At 48.0% G+C, this 15,337-nt stretch overlaps 1 protein-coding gene across 1 annotated transcript in view; it reads left to right on the top strand.

The window, feature by feature from the left end:
• NOS1AP (nitric oxide synthase 1 adaptor protein) overlaps positions 1-15,337 on the top strand; it is a 167,815-nt gene that overhangs the window by 135,017 nt on the left and 17,461 nt on the right. Inside the window, exon 7 of the mRNA XM_030207193.1 lies at positions 15,070-15,227. Within this exon, the coding sequence (XP_030063053.1) occupies positions 15,070-15,227 (158 nt within the window). The remainder of the gene's footprint in view (positions 1-15,069; positions 15,228-15,337) is intronic.

The raw sequence follows: 15,337 nt of genomic DNA, 5'->3' as shown, positions 1-15,337 counted from the left end.
TTATTGGTATGTTTGAAGTATTCTAATATCTCTGTCATCTCCTTCCTTCTCTTTCCTTTATAGTAAACATATTTAGGTCCTAACATATCATTGCTTAGGACTTAGTCAGTAAGATTGCAAATACTAACTGATTTTGGTCTAAAGTATGGCAAATTCTCTCATCTATATTTAATTTTACTGAAACTCTAACCCCTTCAAAGATAATTTTTGGATCACTCTTTGGATGGATACGATTCTAAACTTTTTGACACGTTGATAGCAATAACTCTCAAATATATTTTATCCAACTGGAAGAATAATTCACAACTTAATATACATTTTTGGTGGAATAATGTTTTACAAATCCATAAATATTGTACGGTCAAGACTGGTTATTTCCAGATGTCTCATCACAAAGTTTGGTTAACATTGCAGCAATATTTGGAATCAAATTCTACTAGTTAGCCATCTGAGCATAATATTATGATCTTCCTTTCCCCTTTCTTCCCTTTCTTAATTTTCCCTTCTGTCTTTAGTCTTCCCCTTTAAGTTATCATTTCTTTTTGTACAGCTTCCTTTTTGTATACCTGTTGTATACTTACTTCGAATTTATGAACTTCCCGCCAGCTAAACCAGAGGCCCAGAACAAATTTATGAACTTTGATAGTAATCTAGTTGTATGTTTGTTTCAAATGGTTCTTCTAATGGAATGGAAGTTATACTATATTTTGTAATGCATTGGGATGGATGTTATATTTAAAACTAATAAAAAATAATGAAAAGAGAAAAAAAAAGATTGTAAATAGTTGGGTAGCCAGTGGGTATCTTAACCTACCTGGAGTTAAGGTAGTGAATTTCATGCGTCACCTAGATAGGATCTTAGGGAGTGCTAGAGAAGCTGAATTTAGGCTTTTAGATAAGAAATTGAAATCCAGACCCTCCTACATTCTTCAAAATGCTTCCCATTGCAAGTCCCCCCCCCCCCCCCCCCCCCCCCCCCCGAGGGAAGCTGAGCTGCAGGGTATCCACACATGGATAAAGCAGTAGTTCAGGGAAGAAGACCTTTAGATTTGTTAAGAACTGGGGAACATTTGTGGACTGGTATGTCTGTGTGTTTGGATGTATGCTTTCATGTTTGTGTGTGTCAATGCATATATGTTTGTATGTGTGTTGGTTCTTTGTGTACCTGTGATTGGGAGAGGAGATGAGAGGGGTAGTTTGTCTGAAAGGTGCAGTTCCTTAATTGCTATGTTACAGTGAATCCATGTTTGTATGTTAAATTGTTGAAACTGCTTTTCCCAAAAACTGCATCAGAGCATTTTGGGGGGATGTCATTTCTCTTCCCCCCTCCCCCCATGTAGAGACTTCAAATGTGCGTCACAAAAACCCCAAGCTCACCTTTTTGCTTTTCTAAGATTAGAGCAGCCTCCTAGTGCTCCGCCCCTACTGCTTCCTTATTAACTATGTCCTATCTACAGTCTTTGACTAGAGATGCGTTCCCATTGGCCGAATCCTATTTGCCTAGTTTTCCAATGCCTTAATCCAACCTTGTCCACAGTGCATAAAACAACCAATAGTAGACTGTATGATTAAGTCAGTAGTTTTCTCAGCAGAATTAACAATAACAAAAAAAGAAAATGAAATATATATCGAAATGTAATCCTTTTGTGTGTATGTGGTTTGCATGTTTGGTGTATGGCTAGTTGCGGGGGGTGGTGGTGGTGGATAATTTTGGGGACAGATCAGGGGCATAGCCAGACCTCAGAGTGGGAGGGGGACAGAGCCCAAGGTGGGGGGACACATTTTGGTCTGCCGCCCCCCTCTGCCACCTTGCCGCCCTGCCACTTCCCACCCACTGTTGCTGCTGTACATCTTGGCTGGCGGGAGTGGGGACCCCCGCCAGCTGATGCACCGCCGCTGCAAATACCTTGGCAGCTGATGCCTTCATCCAGCGCTGGTCTCCGGCGCCACTGCATTGCCTGCCCACATCTGGCACTCCCGCCAGCCAAACCAGAGGCCCAGAACAAATTTGAGGGGGCCCAGGCCCCCATTGCCCCACGTAGCTACGCCACTGGAACAGATGTGAGGTTATGGTGTAATTTGAGAGGGAGTTAGGGGACAGTTTTGGGGATTGTTTTGAGGGATGGAGCAGTTTTTGGGCGGTAGTGGCAGTTGGGAGAGTGGTGAATGAGATGCAAGGAGATAGTTTGGGGGGACAAGGCAGTTTGAAGGCTGGTAGGGCAGTTGTGGATGTAGTTTTTGAGTGTGAACAGTTTGGAATGAAAAAAGGGGGCATGTGGGAGGGAAGAGACAGAAGAAAGGGATATCGAAGGAAGAGGGAGGATCAGGGGAGACATGGATCAAAGGTTGGGAAGAGTTAAAGGAGAAGGAAAGAGCGAACTAGAGACAGAGAATAAAAGAGGAAGATTTCTTGCTCGGAAAGAATATTGATAATGAGAGATGGGTGGAATGAAAGATTGAAAAACAATAGGTGAAACGGAATGAGAAGAGTGGAATGCTAGATACTAGAATGGCAGAGGAGAATGTTTCCCTTCCACTTATCATGTCAGTGTGGGGGAAGGGAGGAAGCTAGAAGCAGGAGGAAAATAGGAAGAAACCATAAAGATATAAATGTCTTTTATTTTCAAGTTAATTGTCTGGTTATGGGATTTTAGAAAGATTTAAATGATTTTGTGTGTATTATCTTTAATTCTAGTTATAACTCTGTCTCTTTTATTGGAGTGTAACTTGATTTTCTCCTCTGTGCCACCCAAACCTGTCTTCCTTTACTTTACTACAACCTTTGTTAAGAGGAAATTTGGAATGTGGAGGAGGAAGGCAGGGAAGAGGGAGATAATGGTTTCCAAGAGGGAAGAAGAGAGAAATATGCTGGATGTACAGTATATGCGGGTGTGAGAAAAGAGGTTCTGGGTTTGGAAATGGCTATGGATGTGTGAGAACACAATGTGATGGGGGAAATCCTTAGAAGGCGGCATTGTGTTTCAGGAGGTGTATGGAGGTGGGTGTGTACAGAAACTTTAGCTGTGATAGAAGGCAAAACTGTATTTGTTGGAGGCTGTGGCTGATGTTTGTGTAAAGTTGGTTGAAATATCAGATACAATTTTATTCAACAGATTGTATGAGGAGGGTACCTGGAGCCATGTTGACGAGGGGATTGTGTTTCAACAACTGGCAGCAGTTCTCTAGTCCTCCCCACCCCACCCCAGGTCCTCAGACTTAAAGAGCCTCAGGTTTGGTAGATTGGCAATGCTAATTTGGCCAGACCCCAGATCTATTCTATGTAGATGACTTTCTTTGTTAGTAATGCCTTGTCTTGTTGCCGGGAGGGGCAGAAGCTGGAGCCCTTCACACTAAAGTTTTATTTACTGAAGACCAGCCATGCCTGTTTCTGTTGGGTTTTTCTTATGCAGAGCTCTACTTGTTGCTCCCATTTCATCTATTCTTTTTTGATTGCAAGCCCAACATTGGCGGTATGGCTGCATTAGGCTTTCAAGGTGACCTATATAGAATTGTCTTGATTATAATATTGACTCCATCAAAGATGGCAGCAACCTCAGTAGTGTTGGTGACTGTGGGGATTATTATTAGGTCACTGGTAGGGCAAACAACAGAGCCTGGGTGATGGATCAAGTATGGGTGTGGTAAGACCTAAAAAGGAAGACAGTGAGGCTTGTAATAGTCTACCTGCAGATGTAGTGGAATCCAGCACTATAACAAAACTTAAATATGTTTGGGATACATACAGGAGGTAATTCTATAAAATGGTGCCTAGATGTATGCACCATTTACATGTGTTATAGGCACCAATAATTGGTAGTTATGCACAAATGTGCATGAGGTGCTGTTCTGTAAAGTAGCACCTAAACGGTATAGGGCTAGATTCTATAAATGGCGCCTTACAAAACCCGCTTAAGCAGTATTCTATAACTTGCACCTAAAATTTGGTGGTGTCCATAGAATTAACACTTAAGTGGAGAAGTCACGCATAAATTTAGGTGCCACCATTTGCACCAACGAAAACATGCAAGTGCCCGCACCTAAATTTATGCATGGAGCACCATTATTCTATAATTACATGTGTAACTCAAAACCACGCCCCAAATCCACCCCAAAACATTCATGACCCTCCCATTTCCGTATACCCTTTTTTGGTCCACACATAAAATTTAGGCACGGATCCCGTACCTAACTCTGTATGCCTAATTCCCAATTAAATCTAATTAGAGCCATTAATTGCTTGTTAAAAATCCAATTATTGGCACTAGTTAGCTTATTATTCTAGTAAATTACGTGCACAAATCAGGGTCACACCTAAATTTTTACATGTAATTTTTGGAAACTTTTATAGAATCGAGGCTAGAACTAATTGCAGAGGGGCTTATATATGGGTATAGCATGGGCGGTCAGAGAGCGTGTCTGCAAGTGATGTGCATAACTTATGGAATATTATGGGTTACAGCTGTTAACCTGGTGCATGCAGACACATCCATTAACACTTGTCATTAACATGGCATAAATGATCTGTTCCACCTCACTTCTGAAACACTTGAGGCCTCCTTAGCCTTATCTCCTACAAGCTTCCAAATTGCAGAGTTAGACACTCAGGCAGCACTCTGGAACACCACACTACACTTAGCCTATAATTGTTTGGCCCCCTTAACCCCTCTCAGTTTTCGTATAGCTCGATGCCAATGAGATCCTTGCTTCAGGCCCAACCTTATTCTCCTTAAAATCCAACTCGGCCATACCGAACGGCTTTGGAGGAAATGTAGAATTGCATCCACTTCTCTTATAAGTCACAGGCTTATGTTTTCAAATCAACTATTTATAAGACAAAAACAGAAATACTACTCAGCCCAGATAGAGAAAGCCCCTCGCTCAAAAAGACATACGAGATTATGAAATCACTTGTTAACCCTCCCTCCCCAAAGCTGTCCTCAGATCTTATCCCTTCTACTGAAGACTCGGCAACTTAATTTGTTACCAAAGTGACCTCATTACATATAGGCTCTCCTAGCTGTGCTGTATCTACATTAGTTACCCTCCTTACCCCTCCTCCAACTGAAGTCTTGAGTGCTTTTGATTTGCCCATCCCCTCGACTACTTTGAAGGCTTTATATCGGTTTGGATAAATACAGTGCCCCCACTTTACCCTCTGTCCTTTCAGTCCTTTCTTCTACTGTACCTTCATTCTGTGATACTGCAGAGCCTAACCAAAGGCCTGTTCCCAGCCCTGTGGAAACGAGTCTCCATATTTCCCAAGATTAAGGACTCTAAGAGAGATCTAGCCACATGCTCCAGTTATCTCCCTGTTGCTCAAATCCCATTTATTACTAAAGTGCAGAACGATTTGGCCCTAAGATGACCACTTGGAGAAGACTAACTTGCTTCACTCCCCATTAAACAGGATTCAGGAAATCTCACAATATCGAGACTGCATTATTAGGAGTTACAACCTTTATCTATCAGGCTCTTGACTAGGGCAAAACTCCCATTCTCATTTCACTTGATCTTTCTTCAGCATTCAACCTAGTGGATCACGCCCTGCTTTTATGTAGACTATATGCCATTGGGATCTGAGATACTGTCGTAGATTGGTTTCAATCCTACCTTACTGACAGACTCGGTTAAGTTCATTGGCATAATACCACATCTTTCCCATATACCTTTCCTTCCAGTGTGCCCCAGGGTTCTCTGTTAGCCCCAACCCTCTTCAATATCTTCATTTCACCTCTTCTTATGTTAGTTCAGTCCCTTGGCTTCTTTCCCATTGTATATGCCAATGACATACAAATTTTAGCTAGCATCAGCAATGATAATCCAGTTGAGATTACTACTCTTAATCAGAATCTGTCCAGTATCATAGACTGGATCCATACTCACAAACTCAGGCTAAATATGGACAAATCTAAGTGCCTAGCTTTTGGTCATAGAGAATCACCTGCTCTCACAGCCCCAATTATACTAGCAGGAACACTTGTGTCCATTTTCTCTTCTAAGCAAATTTTAAGGGTCCTTTTTGATGTTATCAGCTTCTGATTACAGTTTAATAATGTGATCAAAGGCTCTTTTTTCAAACTCAAACAGATCTCCTCGGTGCCTTATCTTTTTGATAAAACAGCCCTCCTTCCATATCATCATGCTGATCAATCCATAGACTGGTGGGTTGTGTCCATCTACCAGCAGGTGGAGATAGAGAGCAATCCTTTTGCCTCCCTATATGTGGTCATGTGCTGCCGGAAACTCCCCAGTATGTTCTCTATCTCAGCAGGTGGTGGTCACACACAGCAGCAGCTCTGGCTAGGTCTCCAAGCCTAATCTTTAGGTTTTGTTGAGTACCTGGGGTTGAGGGCTCTTCTTGGGTAAGTGCAAACCTGGTGGTGCCAGGTCCCTCCTTTTCTCCCCCCTACCGCTGGCTTTGTTTAAAAAAAAAATAAAAAATTTGGACGTCCTTTAAGGGCGTTTATATCAGCGTTTATTGCAGCTGCTCACTGGGACACCAGTTCGTTACAGCTCGGAGCGAGAAGCAGGTAATTTTACCTTTTTATAGCGGGCAGGGGGTTCCCCGTTCGGTCTCCACGTGGCTTATGGCGTCGGAGGGCGAGGGCACGAAGATTCGCTCCCCGGACCGGGTGTGTGCGTCTAGCAGGGATGCGGGGGTTTTCAAAGCCTGAATCGCCTTTGTTGGGCATCAGTTTGGAGTCCGGTCAGTGTCCCGGTTCTTCCTCCGGTGCGGCAGTTTTTCCTGACTTAAGCGCCCATCCCCCGCTGCTCGCCCACTCCATGTTGGCCAGCCACTCTGCTCGGACGGCTTCTTCTTGGGCCGCCCTCAAGCTGGGAGACGTTAATGCTATGGTCGCCCTTGATTCGGGCGACGGCAAGAAAGCGGCGAAAGTTAAGCGCCGTTCTTCCCACGCGGCTCCTCGGAGTTTCGCGCCCGATGCCATTTTGGATGCGCAGCATGCTTCTCCCCCGCTCTTGCGAGCGCCGGTTGAGGGTGCGTCTAGGGCCGTGGCCCAGGCGGCAGAAGTGCACAGTCTAGGGGATTTCTCCCCTGAGTTCTTTTTGCTGCTGCATCAGGCTTTTCTTATGATAAATGCTGCCCCGGCTCCCCCCTCTGATCAGGGGCTGAGGCCTCTGGAAGCAAACGCCCTCGGGTGCACTTCCAGGCCCTAGAGGACTCGGTCTCCTCTGATGTAGATGAGGGCAGCGTATCTGAGTTCTCCCAACGGTCCTATGGGGATTCCTTGGAGGAGACGGATTCCCGCTCGGATGGAGCGGATGAACCCTCTGCAGCACGGATCTTTCGCTCAGAGGATTTGCCCAACCTGTTAGTGCAGGCCATGAGCATTTTGAAGAGTTCCTCTCCGGAGGACGTCTCTCCCTCAGCCTCTGTTGGCTCTGCCATTATGCGGGGGACTAAGCGCCCGCCTACAACCTTCCACGTGCATGAATGCACACCTTGATTTCGGCTCAATGGGATTTCCCAGAAGCGAGCCTTAAAGTGGCTAGGGCTTTGTTCCGCCTCTATCCTCTGCCTGAAGGTGAACGGGAGGCCTTTCTTGGGCCTACCGTGGATTCTTTAATCACTGCGGTGACTAAGAAAACGGCGTTGCCAGTGGAAGGTGGCACAGCCCTAAAGGACGCCCAAGACAGGAGTTTGGCGGCGGCTTTAAAGTCGTCCTTAGAGGCGGCTGCTTTAAGTTTACAGGCCTCAATTTGTGGCTCCTATGTGGCCAGGGCGTGCCTGACGCTTGCGCAGCGGGCTTCCCCCTCGGATCCTTCCTTGAGGGCTGATTGGCCAGCCCTGGATTCGGGCTTGGCCTACTGGGCAGGCTGGCTGTATGATGTCTTGAGAGCCTCGGCTAAAGGTATGGCTCAGACAGTCTCTGCATGGCGGTGGCTTTGGCTGAAGCACGCCTCTAAGTCTCGCCTGGCTAAGTTGCCTTTTAAAGGCAAGCTGCTCTTTGGGGTCGAGCTAGACAAGATTGTGACCGATCTCGGCACGTCTAAGGGCAAGAGGTTACCGGAGGTCAGGGCTCGGGCCAATGGTGCCCGCCCCGGTTCCTCCAAAGGACGTTTTCAGGAAGCCCGTCGGTATTGCCCGGGCAAGTCGAGCTCCTCTGCCCCCTCTTCCATCAAAAGGAATTTCTCCCCCAAGCAGCATTCCTTTCGCAGAGACCGCCGTCCCGGAGGTGCCCCCTCCGGTCCTCCCCCAGGGTCTCGTACCCAATGAGGGGGCGCTGGTCCATGTCCCAGAGCAGATTGGAGGACGCCTATCCTCGTTTCTGGGTGAGTGGACCAGGGTAACTTCAGACGCTTGAGTGCTGGAAGTCATCAGAGATGGCTACAAGCTAGAGTTCTGCCGACCCTTAAGAATCGGGTTTGTGCACTCTCCCTGCAAGTCTCCAGTCAAGCTGTGGCAGTGCAGCAGACTTTGGACAATCTGATCCGCCTGGGTGCGGTCGTTCCGGTGCCAGAAGATCATCCTGGCAAGGGACGTTACTGCATTTACTTTGTGGTACCTAAGAAAGGAGGTTTTGTCCGGCCTATCCTTGACCTCAAAGGGGTCAATCGGGCTTTGGAAGTTCGGCACTTACGAATGGAGACTCTCCGCTGTGTTGTAGCGGCAGTGCAGGCAGGGGAGCTCCTGGCATCCTTGGACATCAAGGAAGCTTACTTGCATATTCCCATCTGGCCTCCTCATCAACGCTATCCGCGTTTTGCAGTTCTGAGGTCACTCCCAGTTCAGAGCCCTCCCTTTCGGGTTGGCTACTGCTCCGCAGACCTTCTCCAAGTTATGGTGGTCATCACGGCCTTCCTACGCAAGAAAGGAGTACAAGTCCATCCTTATCTGGACGACTGGTTGATCCGAGCCCCCTCTTATGCAGAGTGCGGCAGAGCTTCAGACCGAGTGATTGCTCTTTTGAGCTCCCTGAGGTGGATCATCAACTGGGAGAAAAGCCAGCTGTGCCCGACTCAGTCCCTGGAGTATCTGGGAGTTCGATTCGACCCCCAAGTGGGCAGAGTGTTCCTGCCAGGCAATCGGATTGTCAAGCTTCAGTCTCAGGTGGACAAGTTCCTAGCAGCCTCTTCTCTTCGGGCTCGGGACTATGGGCAGCTGTTGGGCTCTATGACAGCCACGATGGAAGTAGTGCCCTGGGTCAGGGCCCATATGAGACCTATACAGCTCTCTCTGCTGCAGCGATGGACTCCAGCTTCGGAGGATTACGCTGTGCGCCTTCCCTTGGATCCAGCGGTGCGCAAGGCGCTGAGCTGGTGGCTGAGGCCAGACAAGCCGTCCGCAGGAATGCCTCTTGTGACCCCGGAGTGGGTTTTCGTCACGGCGGACGCCTCTTTGTGGGGCTGGGGAGCCCACTGCTTGGGAAGGACAGCGCAGGGGCTCTGGTCCCCTGCAGAGGCAGAGTGGTCTATCAACCTCCCGGAACTCAGAGCCATTCGGTTGGCGCCTTTGGAGTTTCTCCCGGGCCTGGCGCTGAAGCCAGTACGGGTCCTGTCGGACAATGACACGGCTGTGGCCTATGTCAATCGCCGGGGAGGTACCAGGAGCGCCCCTCTAACCAAGGAGGCCATGAAGCTATGCCTGTGGGCGGAAGCAAACCTGGAACAGCTGTCGGCGGCCCACATTGCGGGAGTCATGAATATTGCTCAGGCATTCTTGGACATCACAAAGCGCTGGGGCCAGCCGAGCCTAGATCTGATGGCGTCTTCAGCCAATTGCCAAGTGCTGCGCTTTTTCAGCAGAGGACGGGACCCTCGATCTCTGGGAGTAGATGCTCTTCTCCCACAGTGGCCGACACAGGAGCTCCTCTTTGTGTTCCCGCCCTGGCCCATGTTGGGCAGGGTGCTAGGCCGGGTGGCAAAGCATCCGGGCCGGCTAATCCTGGTGAGTCCGGATTGGCCCAGACGTCCCTGGTATGCGGACTTGATCAGGTTCTCAGTGGACGGACCTCTGCAGATGCCAGCGGAGCGGGGCCTGTTGCATCAGGGTCCCGTGGTGATGGAGGATCCCTCCCCCTTTGGTCTTGCGGCCTGGCTATTGAGCGGCAGCGTCGGAGCAAGCAGAGCTTCTCAGACAAAGTCATCACCACTATGCTGAGAGCGAGGAAGCGCTCTACTTCTACTGCTTACGCCAGGGTTTGGCGTACCTTTGCATCGTGGTGTGAGGCAGGCTCACTTTCTCCCTTCACTGCTCCAATTTCATCAGTGTTGGCGTTCCTGCAAGAAGGTCTGGAAAAAGGCCTGTCGCTCAGTTCTCTTAAGGTCCAGGTAGCGGCTCTTGTTTACTTCAGGGGTCACCTGAAGGGTGTTTCCCTGGCATTGCAGCCAGATGTGGTGCGCTTTCTCAAGAGAGTTATTCACCTGCACCCTCCTCTGCACGCAGTGGTACCTGCGTGGAATCTCAATCTGGTGCTAAGAGCCTTGCAGAAGCCGCCTTGTGAACCCTTGTCGAGGGCATCTCTGAAAGAATTGACGTTGAAAGCAGTCTTTTGGTGGCTATCACTTCAGCCAGAAGAGTTTCTGAGCTCCAGGCGCTATCATGTCAGAGCCCTTTCTGCAGTTCACTGAGGCAGGAGTGTCTATTCGCACAGTGCCTTCCTTCCTGCCCAAGATTGGTCCTCGCTTCCATGTGAATCAGCAGCTCTGTCTACCCTCCCTTTGTAGGGAGGACTACCCAGAGGAGTACTCTGCTCTCAAATATCTAGATGTGAGACGAGTCTTCATCAGATACTTGGAAGTGACCAATGATTCCGGAAGTCGGATCATCTGTTTGTGCTGTTCGCAGGTCCTCGTAAGGGTCTGCAGGCTGCCAAGCCTACAGTGGCACGATGGGTCAAGGAACCCATTGCAGCGGCTTATGTGGCCGCACGGAAGGTGCCGCCTATCCAGCTGAAGGCTCACTCCACTAGAGCACAGGCGGCCTCGATGGCAGAGGCCGGGTCCGTCTCCTTGGAAGAGATTTGTAGGGCGGCAACTTGGGCATCGGCTCATACCTTCTCCAGACATTACCGCTTGACTGTGGCTGCTCGAGCGGAGGCCCGGTTTGGAGCTTCAGTGTTGCAGTCAGGGATTTCTGTGTCCCACCCTGGGTGAGTACTGCTTCGGTACATCCCACCAGTCTATGGATTGATCAGCATGATGATATGGAAGGTAAAATTATGTATCATACCTGATAATTTTCTTTCCATTAATCATAGCTGATCAATCTATAGCCCCTCCCAGATATCTGTTTATATTTATATTCTGGTTGCATTTCAGGTTCAAGTTTAGTCTTCAGTTCCTGTTCAGGAGGACTTCGTGTTCAAGTTTTTTCAATTGGATTCTTCAAGAGTTGAGACGATTTTGTGTTACAGTGAGCTGCTGCATTCCTCTCCCCTCCTGGATTGAGACCTAAATTCTGCCGGCGCTCCCTCCCGCTTCGTGCGGCTGTAGGGCAGCTTTGTACCCCTCCCGCTTCGGTGGTGTTAGGGTCAGTCAGCTCCTCCCGCGGTTGCGGTTGCAGAATAAGTCAGATCCCCCCGCATTGGCAGGTGTGGTGTCCCTCCCCCGCTCCGCGGGGATGAGCTGGACGGATTCCCCTCCCCCACTTGTGTGGGAATGAGCTGGGTTGATTCCCCTCCCCCGTTTCGGCGGTGGTGAGCTGGGCAGAGTGTCCCTTTGTGGGTGTAATTCTCTAAGTGCTGAGTCCTGCGGATGGAGCTTTGATATCGACATACTGAGGAGTTTCCGGCAGCACATGACCACATATAGGGAGGCAAAAGGATTGCTCTCTATCTCCACCTGCTGGTAGATGGACACAACCCACCAGTCTATGGATTGATCAGCTATGATTAATGGAAAGAAAATTATCAGGTATGATACATAATTTTACCATATCCTGACTCATTCCTTTGTGACAACTCAGCTAGAGTATTGTTACTCTTTATGGTTCCCACAAACATGATATTCATCGATTACAACGAGTTCAAAATTCTGCAGTTAAACTCATTATGTGCTCTAAACGATTCGACAGTGTCACACCACTCCTTAAAGACAAACACTGGTTACCCATCTCCAGCCGGATAGTTTTCAAGAAACTCACTCTGACTCTGGTACACAAGGAGGGGCATAATCAAAAGGGGCACCCAAGTTTTCCTGAGGATGTCCTCACAGGACGTCCCGGCGAAGGGGTGGGGAAACCCGTATTATCAAAACAAGATGGGCGTCCATCTTTTGTTTTGATAATACGGTCGGGGATGCCCAAATCGCAAAATTTAGGTCGACCTTAGAGATGGTCGTCCCCGATTTTCGGCGATAATGGAAACCGAGGACGCCCATCTCAGAAACGACCAAATCCAAGCCCTTTGGTCGTGGGAGGAGCCAGCATTGGTAATGCACTGGTCCTCCTGACATGCCAAGACACCAACCGGGCACCCTAGGGGGCACTGCAGTGGACTTCAGAAATTGCTCCCAGGTGCATAGCTCCCTTACCTTATGTGCTGAGCCCCGCAACCCCCCCCCCCAAAAAAAAAACCCATTCCCCACAACTGTACACCACTACCATAGCCCAAAGGGATGAAGGGGGCACCTGCATGTGGGTACAGTGGGTTTCTGGTGGGTTTTGAAGGGCTCATATTTACCACCACAAGTGTAACAGGTAGGGGGGGATGGGCCTGGGTCCGCCTGCCTGAAGTGCACTGCACCCACTAAAACTGCTCCAGGGACCTGCATACTGCTGTCATGGAACTGGGTATGATATTTGAGGCCGGCATAGAGGCTGGAAAAAATTTTTTTTAGGGTGGGAGGGGGTTGGTGACCACTGGGGGAGTAAGGGGAGGTCATCCCCGATTCCCTCTGATGGTTATCTGGTCATTTAGGGCACATTTTTGTGGCTTGGTCATAAGAAAAAAAGGACCAGGTAAAGTCATCCAAGTGTTCATCAGGGACACCCTTCTTTTTTCCATTATCGGTCGAGGATGCCCATGTGTTAGGCACGCCCCAGTCTGCCTCCGACGCCACAGTGAACTTTGGTCGGCCCCACAACGGAAAGCAGTTGAGGACGCCCAAAATCGGCTTTCGATAATGCCGATTTGGGCGACTCTGTGAGAAGGACGCCCATCTTCCGATTTGTGTCGAAAGATGGGCGCCCTTCTCTTTCGAAAATAAGCCTGAAGGTCTTTCACTCTGGCGCTCCCCTCTATCTTTCATGTTTACTTGCTCCATACACCCCTGCCAGGACCCTTTGCTCATCACATACTAACAACCTTATAGTTCTTTTCCTTCGTATTATCCATCAGAACTGTTTTCGCTCATGCATTTTTAGTGACATGGGCCCTATGTTCCTTCAACCTAAGACTTGAGGATTCCCTAGTGCGGTTTAAATCCACGTTGAAAACTCTTTTTTTCCAGGAAGCCTACCCAGCGTAGCTCTAGCCTTCGTATCCAGTGGTGGCTGGGCTGGTGCTTGCATCAGTTCTAAATTTCTAACTTTGTTTTCTGAACTTGACATTTTGCTGTTTTTTTGATTATTGTAAAGGGCCCAGAAGAAATATATTGATGGGCGGTGTCACAAAACGCATAACTACCTGTCTATGGTTACCCTGCAGCCACTTAGAGGGTCTATGTACAGCACAGCTCAGGTCCACCAGCGCCTGCCACTTGTGCTCCACACTAGCACCCTCCTCCAACTGATTGGGTCACAACCGCCTCTAGATGGGTCTTCTGCTCTCCAATTATCCCCAGTGATTTCTAGGTTATTAGAGCCACACTCCCAAAGCACTTGCAGACCCAACACACAAATCACCAGGATTCATTATCAGTCTAGACAAACAAAAAAATTATGTTTATTCTCTTTAAAAATATTGAACAGTGGAGCAAAATAGTGCAATTTGCAAACAATAACAGGTAACTGAAATAAGGATCAATCATAACACTAACTAATCACTTGCATACTTCCTAGAAAGTACCTGGGGAGATCAGGACATAATATCTGTTCTCAGAGCTTCAGCGAAAGAGATCTCTCTCTCCGTCTCCCGGTCTGAAACTGAAGCAACAGCCAGCAACAACTGCTGGGTAATTTCAAACCAGAACCCAGAACAGTCAAGTTTCAAATAAAAACTGGTTACATCACTGCAAGGCACTTCCTATTATCTGTGTGCCAAATAAAAGAAAGAGAAGTCAGGGGCCCTTTTACTAAGCTGCGTAAGCGTCTATGCACACCCAACGCACGCCAAAATGGAGTTACTGCCCAGCTTCCGCATGGCTCTTGCAGTAATTTAGTATTTTGTGCACGTCCGAAAAATAATTTTTATTTTCGGACGCTCGTATTGGACGCGCGCCAAGTGGCATTTGACGCGCATAGGTCATTACCGCCTGGTTACCGCATGAGACTTTACCACAAGGTCAGTGACTGGCGATAAGGTCTCTGACCCAAAATAGACATGTGTCAATTTTCATTTTGCCGCACATCCATTTTCGGCAAAAATGTAAAAAAGGCATTGTTTACAGGTGCGCTGAAAAATGATTCTGCATGTGCCCAAAACGTGCGTTTACACTACTGCAGGCCATTTTTCAGCACGCCTTTGTAAAAGGGCCCCTTAGTTCTCTGTAACAGCTTTAATCATAAACATGCACCATCTGCTGGCCAAACAGGAGAAATATACTTCAGATATATTTAGTATCCAATACATTTTACAGGCTTAAACACACTGTTTCTTCACAGGCAGTTTATCAAATTTCAATAAAAACTTGAATGGTTCCGCCTAAACTCATGTGCACCTATGCCTACTTATGCTTGTGTTCTATAACGGCATCTTGGTGCACAGATGGCATTATAGAATTGGTGCCCAGCTCTTGGCATTGGTACACCTATAGAATTGCCTCCATCGAGGGCAGTGGTAGAAACTGGATTCAGAAATTGGGTAAAAAATAAGGGGCACTGGGAACTAGTAGTATAGGAATTGATATTTTCATATGCTCAATGGTAAAGAACCAAAGGAAGACATCTGATGCTGATCTGCTGTCATTTACTATGTTACCATGATCTTCCCTCTGTTGTGTTGCTTCCAGCGGTCCGCCAGCTGACCACAGAGAGAACTGCCACACAGGAAACAGATATTGATGCAGTGGAGAGTCCTTCGCCTGGCAGCAAGGATGTGGAGTTCAGCCGCGGGGTCACTGACCTGGATGCAGTTAGAACAAAGTCAGAAGTTCTGAAGGACAAAAAGGTATTCCACAACCTCTCACTCACCAGTTACACTTTGAAAAGTAGGTGAGGCATAGAGGGACATAATCGAATGGGATGCCCAAGTTTTGTTGAGGACGTCCTCGCAAAACG

Source organism: Microcaecilia unicolor, chromosome 6 (genome assembly GCF_901765095.1).
Source record: "Microcaecilia unicolor chromosome 6, aMicUni1.1, whole genome shotgun sequence".
Taxonomy (NCBI): domain Eukaryota; kingdom Metazoa; phylum Chordata; class Amphibia; order Gymnophiona; family Siphonopidae; genus Microcaecilia; species Microcaecilia unicolor.
The sequence above is the reverse complement of the archived record's forward strand: the minus strand, read 5'-3'. Positions and strand labels throughout refer to the sequence as shown.